The 23,774-nt window shown below is 34.8% G+C and overlaps 1 protein-coding gene across 2 annotated transcripts in view; it reads left to right on the forward strand.

Moving 5' to 3' along the window:
• Window positions 1-1,580: 1,580 nt before the first annotated feature.
• LOC142656055 (proline-rich transmembrane protein 2-like) overlaps window positions 1,581-23,774 on the forward strand; it is a 38,734-nt gene continuing 16,540 nt past the window's right edge. Inside the window, exons 1-3 of one of the 2 annotated variants that reach the window (XM_075830913.1) lie at window positions 1,581-1,773; window positions 18,465-18,995; window positions 20,513-20,645. In XM_075830913.1, coding sequence (XP_075687028.1) covers window positions 18,567-18,995; window positions 20,513-20,645 — 562 coding nt within the window. In that variant the 5' untranslated portion in view covers window positions 1,581-1,773; window positions 18,465-18,566. The remainder of the gene's footprint in view (window positions 1,774-18,464; window positions 18,996-20,512; window positions 20,646-23,774) is intronic. The other variant, XM_075830912.1, reaches the window with a different exon arrangement.

Below are 23,774 nucleotides of genomic sequence, written 5' to 3' on the forward strand. Positions count from 1 at the left end.
GACTATTTCATCTCCGGAATTTTTTTTTACTCAATTTGTTACCCTCAAGCGAATTACAAAACTATTATGACTACTGTATGAAAGTCTATGCTATGCTTGGAGTTATCCAGAGGAGCATCTACATCTACTCTATTGGTGCTCGGTGCCTCTTACCTTCTGATATTCCAGTCCCCCCGAAGCTCCAGGGTCTCAACCAGTCCGGTATTAGTGAATTATCTTGAACTTTAGAGTTACTATCATTATTATAACTCTCACGACTTACTACAAGATTATTACTCTCAAGTAACCCACTACTGACTCTGATTTGTACCAGGTAATGCACTACTTACTCCAAAATGATTCCTTGAAGTACTCCACCTCTGACTCCAACATGTTCAATACTTCAGGATTATTACAACTATTCCAATATTACTTTACACAAGAGCAGTGCATAAATATTATTATTCTAAAATATTCCAATGCCTCAAGATGATTAGGGCTAGTTCACACGGAGTATTTTGGCTCTGTTTTTGACGTGGAAACCGCGTCGGAAGCAGCGCCAAAAAACGTCCGAAATCGCCACCCATTGATGTCAATGGAAGGCGGAGACGTTTTATTCCCGCAAGCGTAAAAAACGCTCTCCAGAGAAAGAAGCGACATGCCATTTCTTCGGGTGACCCGTCTCTGACATCCCATTGACATCAATGGGAGGCAGAGAATACGTTTCTCGCGGTGGTTTGTGCACACGGCGTTCAATGGCCGCAGGTGAAAAAAATCTGCCTAGAAATGCCTTATTTTTCTGCCTGCAAAATACTCAGTGTGAACATTCCCTAACTCTGAACTGTTCCAATACTTCATGAATATTCCTCTATAAGTAACTTACTTCGATAACTCCCCCCCCCCTTCTTATTCCAGGATTCTTATTATTGACTGTCCCATAATATTCTTTACTATTCCCATAATAAACTCCACGGCTCCTTTTAGCCAACATGGCCACCAATTGTTATGTATATCTGAAATATGAAAATATGAAATAAGATAATTGCTCACTACAACAAAAACAAAAACTTCTGTTCAGGGTAATAAGAGCCGTGGCGCTCGTTCTGGCCACACAGGTGATAAATCAATCAAGATATTCTGCCATTTGAACCCATCGTCCTGAGATGACATGAAGATTAGATTGGTCTTGAGAGCCCTCATGGTTTTCCTAGTAACCTGGATAATATGGTTCCCGGTATTTAGAGGCGCTTGGTGACCCCGATTATCACTGAAGTGACTCCCTCAATAGCATAGCATAAAAGCCTACGATTGGCGAATGTTTGGTCATCTTATGGTCAATGCAGCGTGGCAAAGTCCATGATAAGAGTGTGTGATCTGCAGACGTGGGGCAGAGATCATGTCTCATCCTGCAGCGGAGGGGAACAGGGTGGCTACTCTGTCTACTAATTGGGCACCAGGACTGTAAAAGCAGAGGATGCTCGTTAGGGTTAGCACTAGGGAGGTGCTGAGAGAGTCTGAGCATCCTTACAGCTGCTACAAGACAGCTAGATGGAGTGAAAGTGGGTGGGAGGGAGGCAGAAAGAGGGGGAAAGGAGCGAAAGTGGGAGGTGGAGGGAGAGACACAGACACAGTATCCTCACTACCAGACACACGCTGCTTGCTTTGTGTCGGGGGGTGGGTGGGTAACGGACCCCTTTAGGGTTGACCTGTGAGGTTTAGTGTCCTGTGTCCCACTCCATTTTCCTAACTAACACCAGGAGACTGCAGGAGAGAGGACAGAAGGACAGAGAGGAGGTGAGATGCTCACAAATAGGTGTGTCGGGAGGGGCGGTGTGCAGCACAATCGCGGGGCTTCTTTTTTTTACGTTGGGCGCATATGTTCATTTGTCTGTATGGGGTGTTGGCGCATGGGATCTGCTGACGAGGGGCAGGTGTGGGGGGTTCGTGGCTATAACACGCTATCTCACAGCTATGCGTTTTTTGGGTGCAATAGAACGATGTCTCATGATATACTGGTGCTGCTGTTAGTATGGGAGGAGGAGGAGGGATGGCTATGGAGTGATATGCTTACTATACAAGCTTCCAAACACATGCTGCGTAGGCATGGGTGAGCACACATGTACACAGGCACCACACGCGAGCCGAAGAGCCAAGTTGGCGCACACCTGGCACATGACACGAGTGTGTGTGAGACAGCGCGGCCGGCACACAACTAGTTAACATCTCATTCATCCCTTGTCCAGGTAAAGAGCTGACTCTGCGCTGCATCTTCATCCTCCCCCTCCCCCCTACTTTCCTGCATCTCATCTACATTCACATCTAATAGGTCCAGGAGCTGCAGAGGAGACAGTGCGGGTGCGCCATGTGTTGGTGCACAGCGGCTGTCTGGTGTGTGTACAGTATGAGGGGGGTGTACGGTGTGTATTGTGGGGGTGTCTGGTGTCTGTAGGTTCGGATAAGCGGAGCTTTTATATAATGAAACGTTTCTTCTGAAGATGAAATCCTGATGAGCATAGACATATATATATATAGTGGGGGGATAGTTACAGGTGGAGCGCTGGTGGGACATACATTAAGTAATAGCATTTATTATATGGAGTCGTCACACAGAATCATAGGGGGAGTTATATGGTGTAAGAAGAAGAGATATAATGAGGGGTGGGAGAGCGTCTGTAGTATAATAGGAGGAGATATAGGGAGACGTTATACGGTGTAAGAGAAGGAGTTATTGGGAGAGCATCTCAGGTGGAATACGAGGTGTTATAATAAATAGTAGCTATAGGGGAGTTATGTGGGGTAAAAAGAGGAGATATAATGAGGGGCGGGAGGAGTTTTTAAAGTAAGAGGTGGAGATATATAGGGGGGTATAGGAGTTATAAAGAGTAGGCACAGGATTTATGGAGCTATAGGGGAAGAATTATAATAAGTGGTGGGAGGATTCTAAGAGTAATAGGAGTTCTATGTAACATATATAATATAATGAGGGGTTATATGTAACTTCTATAGAATAACAGGAGGGGTTATATGTAACATCTATAGTATAATAGGAGGGGTTATATGTAACTTCTATAGAATAACAGGAGGGGTTATATGTAACTTCTATAGTATAATAGGAGGGGTTATATGTAACTTCTATAGAATAACAGGAGGGGTTATATGTAACTTCTATAGTATAATAGGAGGGGTTATATGTAACATCTATAGTATAATAGGAGGGGTTATATGTAACTTCTATAGTATAATAGGAGGGGTTATATGTAACTTCTATAGTATAATAGGAGGTGTTATATGTAACTTCTATAGTATAATAGGAGGGGTTATATGTAACTTCTATAGTATAATAGGAGGGGTTATATGTAACTTCTATAGTATAATAGGAGGGGTTATATGTAACTTCTATAGTATAATAGGAGGGGTTATATGTAACATCTATAGTATAATAGGAGGGGTTATATGTAACTTCTATAGTATAATAGGAGGGGTTATATGTAACATCTATAGTATAATAGGAGGGGTTATATGTAACTTCTATAGTATAATAGGAGGGGTTATATGTAACTTCTATAGTATAATAGGAGGGGTTATATGTAACTTCTATAGTATAATAGGAGGGGTTATATGTAACTTCTATAGTATAATAGGAGGGGTTATATGTAACTTCTATAGTATAATAGGAGGGGTTATATGTAATTTCTATAGTATAATAGGAGGGGGTTATATGTAACTTCTATAGTATAATAGGAGGGGTTATATGTAACTTCTATAGAATAACAGGAGGGGTTATATGTAACATCTATAGTATAATAGGAGGGGTTATATGTAACTTCTATAGTATAATAGGAGCGGTTATATGTAACTTCTATAGTATAATAGGAGGGGTTATATGTAACTTCTATAGTATAATAGGAGGGGTTATATGTAACTTCTATAGTATAATAGGAGGGGTTATATGTAACTTCTATAGTATAACAGGAGGGGTTATATGTAACTTCTATAGAATAACAGGAGGGGTTATATGTAACATCTATAGTATAATAGGAGGGGTTATATGTAACTTCTATAGTATAATAGGAGCGGTTATATGTAACTTCTATAGTATAATAGGAGGGGTTATATGTAACTTCTATAGTATAATAGGAGGGGTTATATGTAACATCTATAGTATAATAGGAGGGGTTATATGTAACATCTATAGTATAACAGGAGGGGTTATATGTAACTTCTATAGTATAACAGGAGGGGTTATATGTAACTTCTATAGTATAATAGGAGGGGTTATATGTAATTTCTATAGTATAATAGGAGGGGTTATATGTAACTTCTATAGTATAATAGGAGGGGTTATATGTAACTTCTATAGTATAATAGGAGGGGTTATATGTAACTTCTATAGTATAATAGGAGGTGTTATATGTAACTTCTATAGTATAATAGGAGGGGTTATATGTAACTTCTATAGTATAATAGGAGGGGTTATATGTAACTTCTATAGTATAACAGGAGGGGTTATATGTAACTTCTATAGTATAATAGGAGGGGTTATATGTAATTTCTATAGTATAATAGGAGGGGGTTATATGTAATTTCTATAGTATAATAGGAGGGGTTATATGTAACTTCTATAGTATAATAGGAGGGGTTATATGTAACTTCTATAGTATAATAGGAGGGGTTATATGTAACTTCTATAGTATAATAGGAGGGGTTATATGTAACTTCTATAGTATAACAGGAGGGGTTATATGTAACTTCTATAGTATAATAGGAGGGGTTATATGTAATTTCTATAGTATAATAGGAGGGGGTTATATGTAATTTCTATAGTATAATAGGAGGGGTTATATGTAACTTCTATAGTATAATAGGAGGGGTTATATGTAACTTCTATAGTATAATAGGAGGGGTTATATGTAACTTCTATAGTATAACAGGAGGGGTTATATGTAACTTCTATAGTGTAATAGGAGGGGTTATATGTAACTTCTATAGTATAACAGGAGGGGTTATATGTAACTTCTATAGTATAACAGGAGGGGTTATATGTAACTTCTATAGTATAATAGGAGGGGTTATATGTAACATCTATAGTATAACAGGAGGGGTTATATGTAACTTCTATAGTATAACAGGAGGGGTTATATGTAACATCTATAGTATAACAGGAGGGGTTATATGTAACTTCTATAGTATAACAGGAGGGGTTATATGTAACATCTATAGTATAATAGGAGGGGTTATATGTAACTTCTATAGTATAATAGGAGGGGTTATATGTAACATCTATAGTATAATAGGAGGGGTTATATGTAACTTCTATAGTATAATAGGAGGGGTTATATGTAACTTCTATAGTATAACAGGAGGGGTTATATGTAACATCTATAGTATAACAGGAGGGGTTATATGTAACATCTATAGTATAACAGGAGGGGTTATATGTAACTTCTATAGTATAACAGGAGGGGTTATATGTAACATCTATAGTATAATAGGAGGGGTTATATGTAACATCTATAGTATAATAGGAGGGGTTATATGTAACTTCTATAGTATAACAGGAGGGGTTATATGTAACTTCTATAGTATAATAGGAGGTGTTATATGTAACATCTATAGTATAATAGGAGGGGTTATATGTAACATCTATAGTATAATAGGAGGGGTTATATGTAACTTCTATAGTATAATAGGAGGTGTTATATGTAACATCTATAGTATAATAGGAGGGGTTATATGTAACATCTATAGTATAATAGGAGGGGTTATATGTAACTTCTATAGTATAATAGGAGGGGTTATATGTAACTTCTATAGTATAATAGGAGGGATTATATGTAACTTCTATAGTATAATAGGAGGGGTTATATGTAACTTCTATAGTATAATAGGAGGGGTTATATGTAACTTCTATAGTATAATAGGAGGGGTTATATGTAACTTCTATAGTATAATAGGAGGGGTTATATGTAACTTCTATAGTATAATAGGAGGGGTTATATGTAACTTCTATAGTATAATAGGAGGGGTTATATGTAACTTCTATAGTATAATAGGAGGGGTTATATGTAACTTCTATAGTATAATAGGAGGGGTTATATGTAACTTCTATAGTATAACAGGAGGGGTTATATGTAACTTCTATAGTATAATAGGAGGGGTTATATGTAACATCTATAGTATAATAGGAGGGGTTATATGTAACTTCTATAGTATAATAGGAGGGGTTATATGTAACTTCTATAGTATAACAGGAGGGGTTATATGTAACTTCTATAGTATAACAGGAGGGGTTATATGTAACTTCTATAGTATAATAGGAGGGGTTATATGTAACATCTATAGTATAATAGGAGGGGTTATATGTAACTTCTATAGTATAATAGGAGGGGTTATATGTAACTTCTATAGTATAATAGGAGGGGTTATATGTAACTTCTATAGTATAATAGGAGGGGTTATATGTAACTTCTATAGTATAATAGGAGGGGTTATATGTAACATCTATAGTATAATAGGAGGGGTTATATGTAACTTCTATAGTATAATAGGAGGGGTTATATGTAACTTCTATAGTATAATAGGAGGGGTTATATGTAACTTCTATAGTATAATAGGAGGTGTTATATGTAACTTCTATAGTATAACAGGAGGGGTTATATGTAACTTCTATAGTATAATAGGAGGGGTTATATGTAACTTCTATAGTATAACAGGAGGGGTTATATGTAACTTCTATAGTATAACAGGAGGGGTTATATGTAACTTCTATAGTATAATAGGAGGGGTTATATGTAACTTCTATAGTATAATAGGAGGGGTTATATGTAACTTCTATAGTATAATAGGAGGGGTTATATGTAACTTCTATAGTATAACAGGAGGGGTTATATGTAACTTCTATAGTATAACAGGAGGGGTTATATGTAACTTCTATAGTATAACAGGAGGGGTTATATGTAACTTCTATAGTATAACAGGAGGGGTTATATGTAACTTCTATAGTATAACAGGAGGGGTTATATGTAACATCTATAGTATAACAGGAGGGGTTATATGTAACTTCTATAGTATAACAGGAGGGGTTATATGTAACTTCTATAGTGTAATAGGAGGGGTTATATGTAACTTCTATAGTATAATAGGAGGGGTTATATGTAACATCTATAGTATAACAGGAGGGGTTATATGTAACTTCTATAGTATAACAGGAGGGGTTATATGTAACTTCTATAGTATAACAGGAGGGGTTATATGTAACTTCTATAGTATAACAGGAGGGGTTATATGTAACATCTATAGTATAACAGGAGGGGTTATATGTAACTTCTATAGTATAACAGGAGGGGTTATATGTAACATCTATAGTATAATAGGAGGGGGTTTATATGTAACATCTATAGTATAATAGGAGGGGTTATATGTAACTTCTATAGTATAACAGGAGGGGTTATATGTAACTTCTATAGTATAACAGGAGGGGTTATATGTAACTTCTATAGTATAACAGGAGGGGTTATATGTAACATCTATAGTATAATAGGAGGGGTTATATGTAACATCTATAGTATAATAGGAGGGGGTTTATATGTAACATCTATAGTATAATAGGAGGGGTTATATGTAACTTCTATAGTATAACAGGAGGGGTTATATGTAACTTCTATAGTATAACAGGAGGGGTTATATGTAACTTCTATAGTATAACAGGAGGGGTTATATGTAACTTCTATAGTATAATAGGAGGGGTTATATGTAACTTCTATAGTATAACAGGAGGGGTTATATGTAACTTCTATAGTATAACAGGAGGGGTTATATGTAACTTCTATAGTATAATAGGAGGGGTTATATGTAACTTCTATAGTATAATAGGAGGGGTTATATGTAACTTCTATCGTATAATAGGAGGGGTTATATGTAACATCTATAGTATAATAGGAGGGGTTATATGTAACTTCTATAGTATAATAGGAGGGGTTATATGTAACTTCTATAGTATAATAGGAGGGGTTATATGTAACTTCTATAGTATAATAGGAGGGGTTATATGTAATTTCTATAGTATAATAGGAGGGGTTATATGTAACATCTATAGTATAATAGGAGGGGTTATATGTAACTTCTATAGTATAATAGAAGGGGTTATATGTAACTTCTATAGTATAATAGGAGGGGTTATATGTAACTTCTATAGTATAATAGGAGGGGTTATATGTAACTTCTATAGTATAATAGGAGGGGTTATATGTAACTTCTATAGTATAATAGGAGGGGTTATATGTAACTTCTATAGTATAATAGGAGGGGTTATATGTAACTTCTATAGTATAATAGGAGGGGTTATATGTAACTTCTATAGTATAATAGGAGGGGTTATATGTAACTTCTATCGTATAATAGGAGGGGTTATATGTAACTTCTATAGTATAATAGGAGGGGTTATATGTAACTTCTATAGTATAATAGGAGGGGTTATATGTAACTTCTATAGTATAATAGGAGGGGTTATATGTAACTTCTATAGTATAATAGGAGGTGTTATATGTAACATCTATAGTATAATAGGAGGGGTTATATGTAACATCTATAGTATAATAGGAGGGGGTTATATGTAACTTCTATAGTATAACAGGAGGGGTTATATGTAACATCTATAGTATAATAGGAGGGGTTATATGTAACTTCTATAGTATAATAGGAGCGGTTATATGTAACTTTTATAGTATAATAGGAGGAGTTATATGTAACTTCTATAGTATAATAGGAGGGGTTATATGTAACTTCTATAGTATAATAGGAGGGGTTATATGTAACTTCTATAGTATAATAGGAGGGGTTATATGTAATTTCTATAGTATAATAGGAGGGGTTATATGTAACTTCTATAGTATAATAGGAGGGGTTATATGTAACTTCTATAGTATAATAGGAGGGGTTATATGTAATTTCTATAGTGTAATAGGAGGGGTTATATGTAACATCTATAGTATAATAGGAGGGGTTATATGTAACTTCTATAGTATAATAGGAGGGGTTATATGTAACTTCTATAGTATAATAGGAGGTGTTATATGTAACTTCTATAGTATAATAGGAGGTGTTATATGTAACTTCTATAGTATAATAGGAGGTGTTATATGTAACTTCTATAGTATAATAGGAGGGGTTATATGTAACATCTATAGTATAATAGGAGGGGTTATATGTAACTTCTATAGTATAATAGGAGGGGTTATATGTAACTTCTATAGTATAATAGGAGGTGTTATATGTAACTTCTATAGTATAACAGGAGGGGTTATATGTAACATCTATAGTATAATAGGAGGGGTTATATGTAACTTCTATAGTATAATAGGAGGGGTTATATGTAACTTCTATAGTATAATAGGAGGGGTTATATGTAACATCTATAGTATAACAGGAGGGGTTATATGTAACTTCTATAGTATAATAGGAGCGGTTATATGTAACTTTTATAGTATAATAGGAGGGGTTATATGTAACTTCTATAGTATAACAGGAGGGGTTATATGTAACATCTATAGTATAACAGGAGGGGTTATATGTAACTTCTATAGTATAATAGGAGCGGTTATATGTAACTTTTATAGTATAATAGGAGGGGTTATATGTAACTTCTATAGTATAACAGGAGGGGTTATATGTAACATCTATAGTATAATAGGAGGGGTTATATGTAACATCTATAGTATAATAGGAGGGGTTATATGTAACTTCTATAGTATAACAGGAGGGGTTATATGTAACATCTATAGTATAATAGGAGGGGTTATATGTAACATCTATAGTATAATAGGAGGGGTTATATGTAACTTCTATAGTATAACAGGAGCGGTTATATGTAACTTTTATAGTATAATAGGAGGGGTTATATGTAACTTCTATAGTATAATAGGAGGGGTTATATGTAACTTCTATAGTATAATAGGAGGTGTTATATGTAACTTCTATAGTATAACAGGAGGGGTTATATGTAACATCTATAGTATAATAGGAGGGGTTATATGTAACTTCTATAGTATAACAGGAGGGGTTATATGTAACATCTATAGTATAATAGGAGGGGTTATATGTAACTTCTATAGTATAATAGGAGGGGTTATATGTAACTTCTATAGTATAATAGGAGGGGTTATATGTAACTTCTATAGTATAATAGGAGGGGTTATATGTAACTTCTATAGTATAATAGGAGGTGTTATATGTAACTTCTATCGTATAATAGGAGGGGTTATATGTAACATCTATAGTATAATAGGAGGGGTTATATGTAACTTTTATAGTATAATAGGAGGGGTTATATGTAACTTCTATAGTATAACAGGAGGGGTTATATGTAACTTCTATAGTATAATAGGAGGGGTTATATGTAACTTCTATAGTATAATAGGAGGGGTTATATGTAACTTCTATAGTATAATAGGAGGGGTTATATGTAACTTCTATAGTATAATAGGAGGGGTTATATGTAATTTCTATAGTATAATAGGAGGTGTTATATGTAACATCTATAGTATAATAGGAGGGGTTATATGTAACTTCTATAGTATAATAGGAGGGGTTATATGTAACTTCTATAGTATAATAGGAGGGGTTATATGTAACTTCTATAGTATAATAGGAGGGGTTATATGTAACTTCTATAGTATAATAGGAGGGGTTATATGTAATTTCTATAGTATAATAGGAGGTGTTATATGTAACATCTATAGTATAACAGGAGGGGTTATATGTAACTTCTATAGTATAATAGGAGGGGTTATATGTAACTTCTATAGTATAATAGGAGGGGTTATATGTAACTTCTATAGTATAACAGGAGGTGTTATATGTAACTTCTATAGTATAATAGGAGGGGTTATATGTAACTTCTATAGTATAATAGGAGGGGTTATATGTAACTTCTATAGTATAACAGGAGGGGTTATATGTAACTTCTATAGTATAATAGGAGGGGTTATATGTAACTTCTATAGTATAACAGGAGGGGTTATATGTAACTTCTATAGTATAACAGGAGGGGTTATATGTAACTTCTATAGTATAATAGGAGGGGTTATATGTAACATCTATAGTATAATAGGAGGGGTTATATGTAACTTCTATAGTATAATAGGAGGGGTTATATGTAACTTCTATAGTGTAATAGGAGGGGTTATATGTAACATCTATAGTATAATAGGAGGGGTTATATGTAACTTCTATAGTATAATAGGAGGGGTTATATGTAACTTCTATAGTATAATAGGAGGGGTTATATGTAACTTCTATAGTATAATAGGAGGGGTTATATGTAACTTCTATAGTATAATAGGAGGGGTTATATGTAACATCTATAGTATAATAGGAGGGGTTATATGTAACTTCTATAGTATAATAGGAGGGGGTTATATGTAACTTCTATAGTATAATAGGAGGGGTTATATGTAACTTCTATAGTATAATAGGAGGGGTTATATGTAACTTCTATAGTATAATAGGAGGGGTTATATGTAACTTCTATAGTATAATAGGAGGGGTTATATGTAACTTCTATAGTATAATAGGAGGGGTTATATGTAACTTCTATAGTATAATAGGAGGGGTTATATGTAACTTCTATAGTATAATAGGAGGGGTTATATGTAACTTCTATAGTATAATAGGAGGGGTTATATGTAACTTCTATAGTATAACAGGAGGGGTTATATGTAACTTCTATAGTATAACAGGAGGGGTTATATGTAACTTCTATAGTATAATAGGAGGGGTTATATGTAACATCTATAGTATAACAGGAGGGGTTATATGTAACTTCTATAGTATAACAGGAGGGGTTATATGTAACATCTATAGTATAACAGGAGGGGTTATATGTAACATCTATAGTATAATAGGAGGGGTTATATGTAACTTCTATAGTATAACAGGAGGGGTTATATGTAACATCTATAGTATAATAGGAGGGGTTATATGTAACATCTATAGTATAATAGGAGGGGGTTATATGTAACATCTATAGTATAATAGGAGGGGTTATATGTAACATCTATAGTATAATAGGAGGGGTTATATGTAACTTCTATAGTATAATAGGAGGGGTTATATGTAACTTCTATAGTATAATAGGAGGGGTTATATGTAACTTCTATAGTATAACAGGAGGGGTTATATGTAACTTCTATAGTATAATAGGAGGGGTTATATGTAACTTCTATAGTATAATAGGAGGGGTTATATGTAACTTCTATAGTATAATAGGAGGGGTTATATGTAACATCTATAGTATAATAGGAGGGGTTATATGTAACTTCTATAGTATAATAGGAGGTGTTATATGTAACATCTATAGTATAATAGGAGGGGTTATATGTAACTTCTATAGTATAATAGGAGGGGTTATATGTAACTTCTATAGTATAATAGGAGGGGTTATATGTAACTTCTATAGTATAATAGGAGGGGTTATATGTAACTTCTATAGTATAATAGGAGGGGTTATATGTAACTTCTATAGTATAACAGGAGGGGTTATATGTAACTTCTATAGTATAATAGGAGGGGTTATATGTAACATCTATAGTATAACAGGAGGGGTTATATGTAACATCTATAGTATAACAGGAGGGGTTATATGTAACTTCTATAGTATAACAGGAGGGGTTATATGTAACTTCTATAGTATAATAGGAGGGGGTTATATGTAACATCTATAGTATAACAGGAGGGGTTATATGTAACATCTATAGTATAATAGGAGGGGGTTATATGTAACATCTATAGTATAATAGGAGGGGTTATATGTAACTTCTATAGTATAATAGGAGGGGTTATATGTAACATCTATAGTATAATAGGAGGGGGTTATATGTAACATCTATAGTATAATAGGAGGGGTTATATGTAACTTCTATAGTATAACAGGAGGGGTTATATGTAACTTCTATAGTATAATAGGAGGGGTTATATGTAACTTCTATAGTATAATAGGAGGTGTTATATGTAACTTCTATAGTATAATAGGAGGGGTTATATGTAACTTCTATAGTATAATAGGAGGGGTTATATGTAACATCTATAGTATAATAGGAGGGGTTATATGTAACATCTATAGTATAACAGGAGGGGTTATATGTAACTTCTATAGTATAATAGGAGGTGTTATATGTAACATCTATAGTATAATAGGAGGGGTTATATGTAACTTCTATAGTATAATAGGAGGGGTTATATGTAACTTCTATAGTATAATAGGAGGGGTTATATGTAACTTCTATAGTATAATAGGAGGGGTTATATGTAACTTCTATAGTATAACAGGAGGGGTTATATGTAACTTCTATAGTATAATAGGAGGGGTTATATGTAACTTCTATAGTATAATAGGAGGGGTTATATGTAACTTCTATAGTATAATAGGAGGGGTTATATGTAACTTCTATAGTATAATAGGAGGGGTTATATGTAACTTCTATCGTATAATAGGAGGGGTTATATGTAACATCTATAGTATAATAGGAGCGGTTATATGTAACTTTTATAGTATAATAGGAGGGGTTATATGTAACATCTATAGTATAACAGGAGGGGTTATATGTAACTTCTATAGTATAATAGGAGGGGTTATATGTAACTTCTATAGTATAATAGGAGGTGTTATATGTAACATCTATAGTATAACAGGAGGGGTTATATGTAACTTCTATAGTATAACAGGAGGGGTTATATGTAACATCTATAGTATAATAGGAGGGGTTATATGTAACTTCTATAGTATAATAGGAGGTGTTATATGTAACATCTATAGTATAACAGGAGGGGTTATATGTAACTTCTATAGTATAACAGGAGGGGTTATATGTAACATCTATAGTATAATAGGAGGGGTTATATGTAACTTCTATAGTATAACAGGAGGGGTTATATGTAACTTCTATAGTATAACAGGAGGGGTTATATGTAACTTCTATAGTATAATAGGAGGGGTTATATGTAACTTCTATAGTATAATAGGAGGGGTTATATGTAACTTCTATAGTATAATAGGAGGGGTTATATGTAACATCTATAGTATAATAGGAGGGGTTATATGTAACTTCTATAGTATAATAGGAGGGGTTATATGTAACTTCTATAGTGTAATAGGAGGGGTTATATGTAACATCTATAGTATAATAGGAGGGGTTATATGTAACTTCTATAGTATAACAGGAGGGGTTATATGTAACATCTATAGTATAACAGGAGGGGTTATATGTAACATCTATAGTATAATAGGAGGGGTTATATGTAACTTCTATAGTATAATAGGAGGTGTTATATGTAACATCTATAGTATAATAGGAGGTGTTATATGTAACTTCTATAGTGTAATAGGAGGGGTTATATGTAACTTCTATAGTGTAATAGGAGGGGTTATATGTAACATCTATAGTATAATAGGAGGGGTTATATGTAACTTCTATAGTATAATAGGAGGGGTTATATGTAACATCTATAGTATAATAGGAGGGGTTATATGTAACATCTATAGTATAATAGGAGGGGTTATATGTAACTTCTATAGTATAATAGGAGGTGTTATATGTAACATCTATAGTATAATAGGAGGTGTTATATGTAACTTCTATAGTATAATAGGAGGTGTTATATGTAACATCTATAGTATAATAGGAGGGGTTATATGTAACTTCTATAGTATAATAGGAGGGGTTATATGTAACATCTATAGTATAATAGGAGGGGTTATATGTAACTTCTATAGTATAACAGGAGGGGTTATATGTAACTTCTATAGTATAATAGGAGGGGTTATATGTAACTTCTATAGTATAATAGGAGGGGTTATATGTAACATCTATAGTATAATAGGAGGGGTTATATGTAACTTCTATAGTATAATAGGAGGTGTTATATGTAACTTCTATAGTATAATAGGAGGTGTTATATGTAACATCTATAGTATAATAGGAGGTGTTATATGTAACTTCTATAGTATAATAGGAGGTGTTATATGTAACATCTATAGTATAATAGGAGGGGTTATATGTAACTTCTATAGTATAATAGGAGGGGTTATATGTAACTTCTATAGTATAACAGGAGGGGTTATATGTAACTTCTATAGTATAATAGGAGGGGTTATATGTAACTTCTATAGTATAATAGGAGGGGTTATATGTAACTTCTATAGTATAATAGGAGGGGTTATATGTAACTTCTATAGTATAATAGGAGGGGTTATATGTAACTTCTATAGTATAATAGGAGGGGTTATATGTAACTTCTATAGTATAATAGGAGGTGTTATATGTAACTTCTATAGTATAACAGGAGGGGTTATATGTAACTTCTATAGTATAACAGGAGGGGTTATATGTAACTTCTATAGTATAACAGGAGGGGTTATATGTAACTTCTATAGTGTAATAGGAGGGGTTATATGTAACTTCTATAGTATAATAGGAGGGGTTATATGTAACTTCTATAGTATAATAGGAGGGGTTATATGTAACTTCTATAGTATAATAGGAGGGGTTATATGTAACTTCTATAGTATAACAGGAGGGGTTATATGTAACTTCTATAGTATAATAGGAGGGGTTATATGTAACTTCTATAGTATAATAGGAGGGGTTATATGTAACTTCTATAGTATAACAGGAGGGGTTATATGTAACTTCTATAGTATAATAGGAGGGGTTATATGTAACTTCTATAGTATAATAGGAGGGGTTATATGTAACTTCTATAGTATAACAGGAGGGGTTATATGTAACTTCTATAGTATAATAGGAGGGGTTATATGTAACTTCTATAGTATAACAGGAGGGGTTATATGTAACATCTATAGTATAATAGGAGGGGTTATATGTAACTTCTATAGTATAATAGGAGGGGTTATATGTAACATCTATAGTATAATAGGAGGGGTTATATGTAACATCTATAGTATAATAGGAGGGGTTATATGTAACTTCTATAGTATAACAGGAGGGGTTATATGTAACATCTATAGTATAACAGGAGGGGTTATATGTAACTTCTATAGTGTAATAGGAGGGGTTATATGCAACTTCTATAGTATAATAGGAGGGGTTATATGTAACTTCTATAGTATAATAGGAGGGGTTATATGTAACTTCTATAGTATAATAGGAGGGGTTATATGTAACTTCTATAGTGTAATAGGAGAGGTTATATGTAACATCTATAGTATAATAGGAGGGGTTATATGTAACTTCTATAGTATAATAGGAGGGGTTATATGTAACTTCTATAGTATAATAGGAGGGGTTATATGTAACATCTATAGTATAATAGGAGGGGTTATATGTAACATCTATAGTATAATAGGAGGGGTTATATGTAACTTCTATAGTATAATAGGAGGGGTTATATGTAACTTCTATAGTATAATAGGAGGGGTTATATGTAACATCTATAGTATAATAGGAGGGGTTATATGTAACATCTATAGTATAATAGGAGGGGTTATATGTAACTTCTATAGTATAATAGGAGGGGTTATATGTAACTTCTATAGTATAATAGGAGGGGTTATATGTAACATCTATAGTATAATAGGAGGGGTTATATGTAACATCTATAGTATAATAGGAGGGGTTATATGTAACTTCTATAGTATAATAGGAGGGGTTATATGTAACTTCTATAGTATAATAGGAGGGGTTATATGTAACATCTATAGTATAATAGGAGGGGTTATATGTAACTTCTATAGTATAATAGGAGGGGTTATATGTAACTTCTATAGTATAATAGGAGGGGTTATATGTAACTTCTATAGTATAATAGGAGGGGTTATATGTAACATCTATAGTATAATAGGAGGGGTTATATGTAACTTCTATAGTATAATAGGAGGGGTTATATGTAACTTCTATAGTATAATAGGAGGGGTTATATGTAACTTCTATAGTGTAATAGGAGGGGTTATATGTAACTTCTATAGTATAATAGGAGGTGTTATATGTAACTTCTATAGTATAATAGGAGGGGTTATATGTAACTTCTATAGTATAATAGGAGGGGTTATATGTAACTTCTATAGTATAATAGGAGGGGTTATATGTAACTTCTATAGTATAATAGGAGGGGTTATATGTAACTTCTATAGTATAATAGGAGGTGTTATATGTAACTTCTATAGTATAATAGGAGGGGTTATATGTAACTTCTATAGTATAATAGGAGGGGTTATATGTAACTTCTATAGTATAATAGGAGGGGTTATATGTAACTTCTATAGTATAATAGGAGGTGTTATATGTAACTTCTATAGTATAACAGGAGGGGTTATATGTAACTTCTATAGTATAATAGGAGGGGTTATATGTAACTTCTATAGTATAATAGGAGGGGTTATATGTAACTGCTATAGTATAATAGGAGGGGTTATATGTAACTTCTATAGTATAATAGGAGGGGTTATATGTAACTTCTATAGTATAATAGGAGGGGTTATATGTAACTTCTATAGTATAACAGGAGGGGTTATATGTAACTTCTATAGTATAATAGGAGGGGTTATATGTAACTTCTATAGTATAACAGGAGGGGTTATATGTAACTTCTATAGTATAATAGGAGGGGTTATATGTAACTTCTATAGTATAATAGGAGGTGTTATATGTAACTTCTATAGTATAATAGGAGGGGTTATATGTAACTTCTATAGTATAACAGGAGGGGTTATATGTAACTTCTATAGTATAATAGGAGGGGTTATATGTAACATCTATAGTATAATAGGAGGGGTTATATGTAACTTCTATAGTATAACAGGAGGGGTTATATGTAACTTCTATAGTATAATAGGAGGGGTTATATGTAACTTCTATAGTATAATAGGAGGGGTTATATGTAACTTCTATAGTATAATAGGAGGTTATAAAGAGTAGGAGTAATGAGTAATAGGAGGAGTTATATGGAGAGGTTATTTTGTGTACTGGGAGGTGTTATAAGGAATAATAGATGGGGTTATAGGGACACGTTATATGGAGCAATAGTAGGAACAATAAGGAGCTCAGTTACATATTGGAGTAACAGGGAGAGGTCATAATAATAGGGGTTAAAATGCTTTTTAGTTGTATTTATTATGTGTGATTATATTGAGCAAGAAGTGAGGAGTGAGACACGTGGAGATGTAGGGTTTAATGGCTTTTCCTATCATAGAGTAATAGGACAGGGTCATGAGGGTAAGGAATTTGTAGAGGAGGGTTACAGGAGGTAGCGGCACAGGTTACTGTAGGTACAGGGGATAGGAGAGTCGGCTATGGAGTTTAGAGGAGAATTATCCCGTTACGCTCTGTTCGTCAGTTTTCCTTTTTGGCCATCATTAAAATAATGTAATAGATGTAATTAATTCCCAGCTTTTTTCACCAATGTCCCTGCTAACCACTAACGTCTGTGTATTTACAGCCAGGCTTATGACTCTTCTATTTCTTCAACCATTTCAGAATCCAGCTCTTGCTTTCCTTCTTGACGTATCTCTTCTGGGCGCATTATCTCACAATCTTTCACAACTTTCTTCTCAACCTTCTCCACTGGCTCCTTCACCCATGGCAACACCTCCTGCAGACGCGGGGCCTCCACTTGAGGTTGAGACCACCACTCCAGCGGAGCCCTCCGAGCCTGTATGCTCTACCACAGTGGTGGTGGTAGAAGAGCCAGAGCCTGCTCAAGAGGCTGCTGCTTCAGAAGTGGAACCATCTGTGACCATCCAATCGAAATCTTCATCGCTTAATGATCTGAAGGCCCAGTCGGCAGTCAATGGAGGACCTCGGGCTCCTAGTCCGACTGGCTCTGAGGGACGGCTGGCTCAAGCCGCTTCCAATTCTCCCCGGCCAAGTCTCTGTCGACAAGGGTCTACTGCCACTGCCAGCGCCATTGAGGCAGAAAAGCCCAAGGACTATCTGCTCATTGCCATCTTGTCATGTTTTTGCCCTATGTGGCCGGTCAACATCGTTGGCTTTGCATATTCCATCATGGTAAGAAAAATGTCCATTGTCTTAAAGTCCTTTATGGATATCAAACATGATGTTCATTCATCATAAGGTCATTACTGCATTGTCTAACAAGTCTCGTCACCTATTATTTTCCTCTCTACATGACAAACATTTGGTGTGAGACTTAAAGATGTATTCCGTCTTCTTCCCATGGTATGCAGAGGTATATCTGCCCGTATGTGATATAGAGGATGAGTGTGCACAGCTAATGGGGCCGCCGTGTTCATGGTCATTAACAATGGTGGGCAGAGAAGTGATCACATCCATGCATCATTGATGACCGTCCTCACGTCACGGTCAACAGGTCGGCGGTAAATTAGTAGTCAGAAATTCAAACAGACAATTCGCAATTATCGCCAAGTACCCTCTCCGGTATTTATAAATGTGAGGCATTGAGAGTAGAACAAACATTGTGCAGTCATGACTTTAGCCGCGAGTCCAGTGAATCGAGGGCAACAGGAGATGAATTGGAAGGAATGACATGTTGCAAGGTTTTCGCATATTATTAAGCGGTCTGCAGAACCGGAGAGAAAGGGAAAATAGGAACCGAAGTAATCCAGACATCGATTTATTGCTGGTCAGAAGAAAATATCAGACATTCATTTCAGCAAGACATGGAGATAGGAAGGCCTTCCAAAGACGACAGATCCAGAGGGAGGAACTCTCATTGAGTGTAGAAGATCAATGGATATATCTAAGAAGGGCTTGTAGATGAGTGGATAGATGAATGGTAAGGAACACATAGCAGATGAAGAGCAGTAGGTGGAAGACTTCATCTTGAAGTAATATTAGGTCGACGGGAAGTTGAGTGAATGTGAAGAGTTAATATAAGCAACAGGGAATATTGAGATATTGAGGATATAGCAGCAAGGCCCGAGGAGGTAATATTAAACAAGAGAAGATCGAGGTGGGTGGCGTGAGAATGCGGCATGAAATGAGGAGGTGATGACAGGAGGATCAGCGATTTACAGCAAGGGTTTGAGAGGACTTTAATGATTTGTAAACAGGAATATGGTGTTTAGTGGATATTGGAAAATAGGGCAATAAAGAGTTAGATGGAGTGGAGGAACCATCCGTATTGAGGGAGTAGTTATGTCGGTGGAGATGTTGATCTGATGTCAGTAGCATGACGGACAGTGATATCAGGAAAGAAATAAGGGCGGGTGATGTAAGGCCATGGATAAGGTGTGGAATGATGGTAGATGATGTACAGATGGGTGATATGGTGGTGGGTGATATAGAGAGTTGTGCCTAGATGGAGGAGAAAGGATGGATGATGGGAGATATGATAGAGAAGGGCATTGGATGATGATATGAAAGGATGGATGATGGGAGATATGATAGAGAAGGGCATTGGATGATGATATGAAAGGATGGATGATGGAGAATGATAGAGAAGGGCAATGGATGATGATATGAAAGGATGGATGATGGAGAATGATATAGCACAGACATTGATTCTTCCCTTTCACTAATCCTACGGTTTTCCTTTATCCCAGTCCCGTAACAGCCTCCAACAGGGCGATGTGGACGGGGCCCTCAGACTGGGTCGTGTGGCCAAGCTGTTAAGCATCGTGGCATTGGTGGGAGGACTCCTGATCATCACTGTGTCCTGTGTCATCAACTTTGGAAGTAAGTGACGCAAATCCTACAACATTGGAACGTTCATACAGAATAAGTTATTACAATATAGAAGATGGATTCATAGAGAGGAGACAGATACATAGATATGAGATAGATAGATAGATAGATAGATAGATATGAGATAGATAGATAGATAGATAGATAGATAGATAGATAGATAGATAGATAGATATGAGATAGATAGATAGATAGATAGATAGATAGATAGATATGAGATAGATAGATAGATGAGATAGATAGATATGAGATAGATAGATAGATAGATATGAGATAGATAGATAGATAGATAGATATGAGATAGATAGATAGATAGATAGATAGATATGAGATAGATAGATATGAGATAGATAGATAGATATGAGATAGATAGATAGATAGATATGAGATAGATAGATAGATAGATAGATAGATATGAGATAGATAGATAGATAGATAGATAGATAGATAGATACATAGATAATAAAAAAAGAAAGAAAAGCAGCACAATAATAAGTATTGAGATGTGTGGACCTCAGACTCCAATCCAGAATTTGGAGAATAAGAAAGGCCCATGTTGAGGGCTGAATGAAACGTTGCATTCATGTATGGGTGAATAAAATCTTTTCACTTTTGAAATTTGTGTGGAGTGCTGCCTATTCTTTTCTATAAACAATTCTAGATAGATAGAAAGATAGATAGATATGAGATAGATAGATAGATAGATAGATAGATAGATAGATAGATAGATAGATAGATAGATAGATATGAGATAGATAGATAGATAGATATGAGATAGATAGATATGAGATAGATAGATATGAGATATAGATATGAGATAGATAGATAGATTGATAGATAGATAGATATGAGATAGATAGATAGATAGATATGAGATAGATAGATAGATATGAGATAGATAGATATGAGATAGATAGATATGAGATAGATAGATATGAGATAGATAGATATGAGATAGATAGATAGATAGATAGATAGATATGAGATAGATAGATATGAGATAGATAGATAGATATGAGATAGATAGATAGATAGATAGATAGATAGATAGATAGATAGATAGATAGATAGATAGATAGATAGATAGATATGAGATAGATAGATAGATAGATATGAGATAGATAGATATGAGATAGATAGATATGAGATAGATAGATATGAGATAGATAGATAGATAGATAGATAGATAGATAGATAGATAGATAGATAGATAGATAGATAGATATGAGATAGATAGATATGAGATAGATAGATAGATATGAGATAGATAGATAGATAGATAGATAGATAGATAGATAGATAGATAGATAGATAGATAGATAGATAGATAGATAGATAGATAGATAGATAGATAGATATGAGATAGATAGATAGATAGATAGATATGAGATAGATAGATAGATAGATAGATAGATAGATAGATAGATAGATAGATAGATAGATAGATAGATAGATAGATATGAGATAGATAGATATGAGATAGATAGATATGAGATAGATAGATATGAGATAGATAGATAGATAGATAGATAGATAGATAGATAGATAGATAGATATGAGATAGATAGATATGAGATAGATAGATAGATATGAGATAGATAGATAGATAGATATGAGATAGATAGATAGATAGATAGATAGATAGATAGATAGATAGATAGATAGATAGATAGATAGATAGATGAGATAATAGATACAGTGAAGGAAATAAGTATTTGATCCCTTGCTGATTTTGTAAGTTTGCCCACTGTCAAAGACATGAACAGTCTAGAATTTTTAGGCTAGGTTAATTTTACCAGTGAGAGATAGATTATATAAAAAAAAAACTGAAAATCACATTGTCAAAATGATATATATTTATTTGCATTGTTCACAGAGAAATAAGTATTTGATCCCTTTGTCAAACAAGACTTAATACTTGGTGGCAAAACCCTTGTTGGCAAGCACAGCAGTCAGACGTTTTTTGTAGTTGATGATGAGGTTTGCACACATGTTAGATGGAATTTTGGCCCACTCCTCTTTGCAGATCATCTGTAAATCATTAAGATTTCGAGGCTGTCGCTTGGCAACTCGGATCTTCAGCTCCCTCCATAAGTTTTCGATGGGATTAAGGTCTGGAGACTGGCTAGGCCACTCCATGACCTTAATGTGCTCCTTTGTTGCCTTGGCTGTATGTTTCGGGTCATTGTCGTGCTGGAAGACCCAGTCACGAGCCATTTTTAATGTCCTGGTGGAGGGAAGGAGGTTGTCACTCAGGATTTGACGGTACATGGCTCCATCCATTCTCCCATTGATGCGGTGAAGTAGTCCTGTGCCCTTAGCAGAGAAACACCCCCAAAACATAATGTTTCCACCTCCATGCTTGACAGTGGGGACGGTGTTCTTTGGGTCATAGGCAGCATTTCTCTTCCTCCAAACACGGCGAGTTGAGTTAATGCCAAAGAGCTCAATTTTGGTCGGTTCCCAATCACTCTCAGAATCATCCAGATGTTCATCTGTAAACTTCAGACGGGCCTGTACATGTGCCTTCTTGAGCAGGGGGACCTTGCGGGCACTGCAGGATTTTAATCCATTACGGCGTAATGTGTTACCGATGGTTTTCTTGGTGACTGTGGTCCCAGCTGCCTTGAGATCATTAACAAATTCCCCCCGTGTAGTTTTCGGCTGAGCTCTCACCTTCCTCCGGATCAAGGATACCCCACGAGGTGAGATTTTGCATGGAGCCCCAGATCGATGTCGATTGACAGTCATTTTGTATGTCTTCCATTTTCTTACTATTGCACCAACTGTTGTCTCCTTCTCACCCAGCGTCTTACTTATGGTTTTGTAGCCCATTCCAGCCTTGAGCAGGTCTATGATCTTGTCCCTGACATCCTTAGGAAGCTCTTTGGTCTTGCCCATGTTGTAGAGGTTAGAGTCAGACTGATCATTGAGTCTGTGGACAGGAGTCTCTTATACAGGTGACCATGTAAGAGCTGTCTATAATGCAGGCACCAAGTTGATTTGGAGCAGTAACTGGTCTGGAGGAGGCTGAACTCTTAATGGTTGGTCGGGGGTCACATACTTATTTCTCTGTGCACAATGCAAATAAATATAGATCATTTTGACTGTGTGATTTTC

Source organism: Rhinoderma darwinii, chromosome 6, assembly GCF_050947455.1.
Source record: "Rhinoderma darwinii isolate aRhiDar2 chromosome 6, aRhiDar2.hap1, whole genome shotgun sequence".
Lineage (NCBI taxonomy): Eukaryota > Metazoa > Chordata > Amphibia > Anura > Rhinodermatidae > Rhinoderma > Rhinoderma darwinii.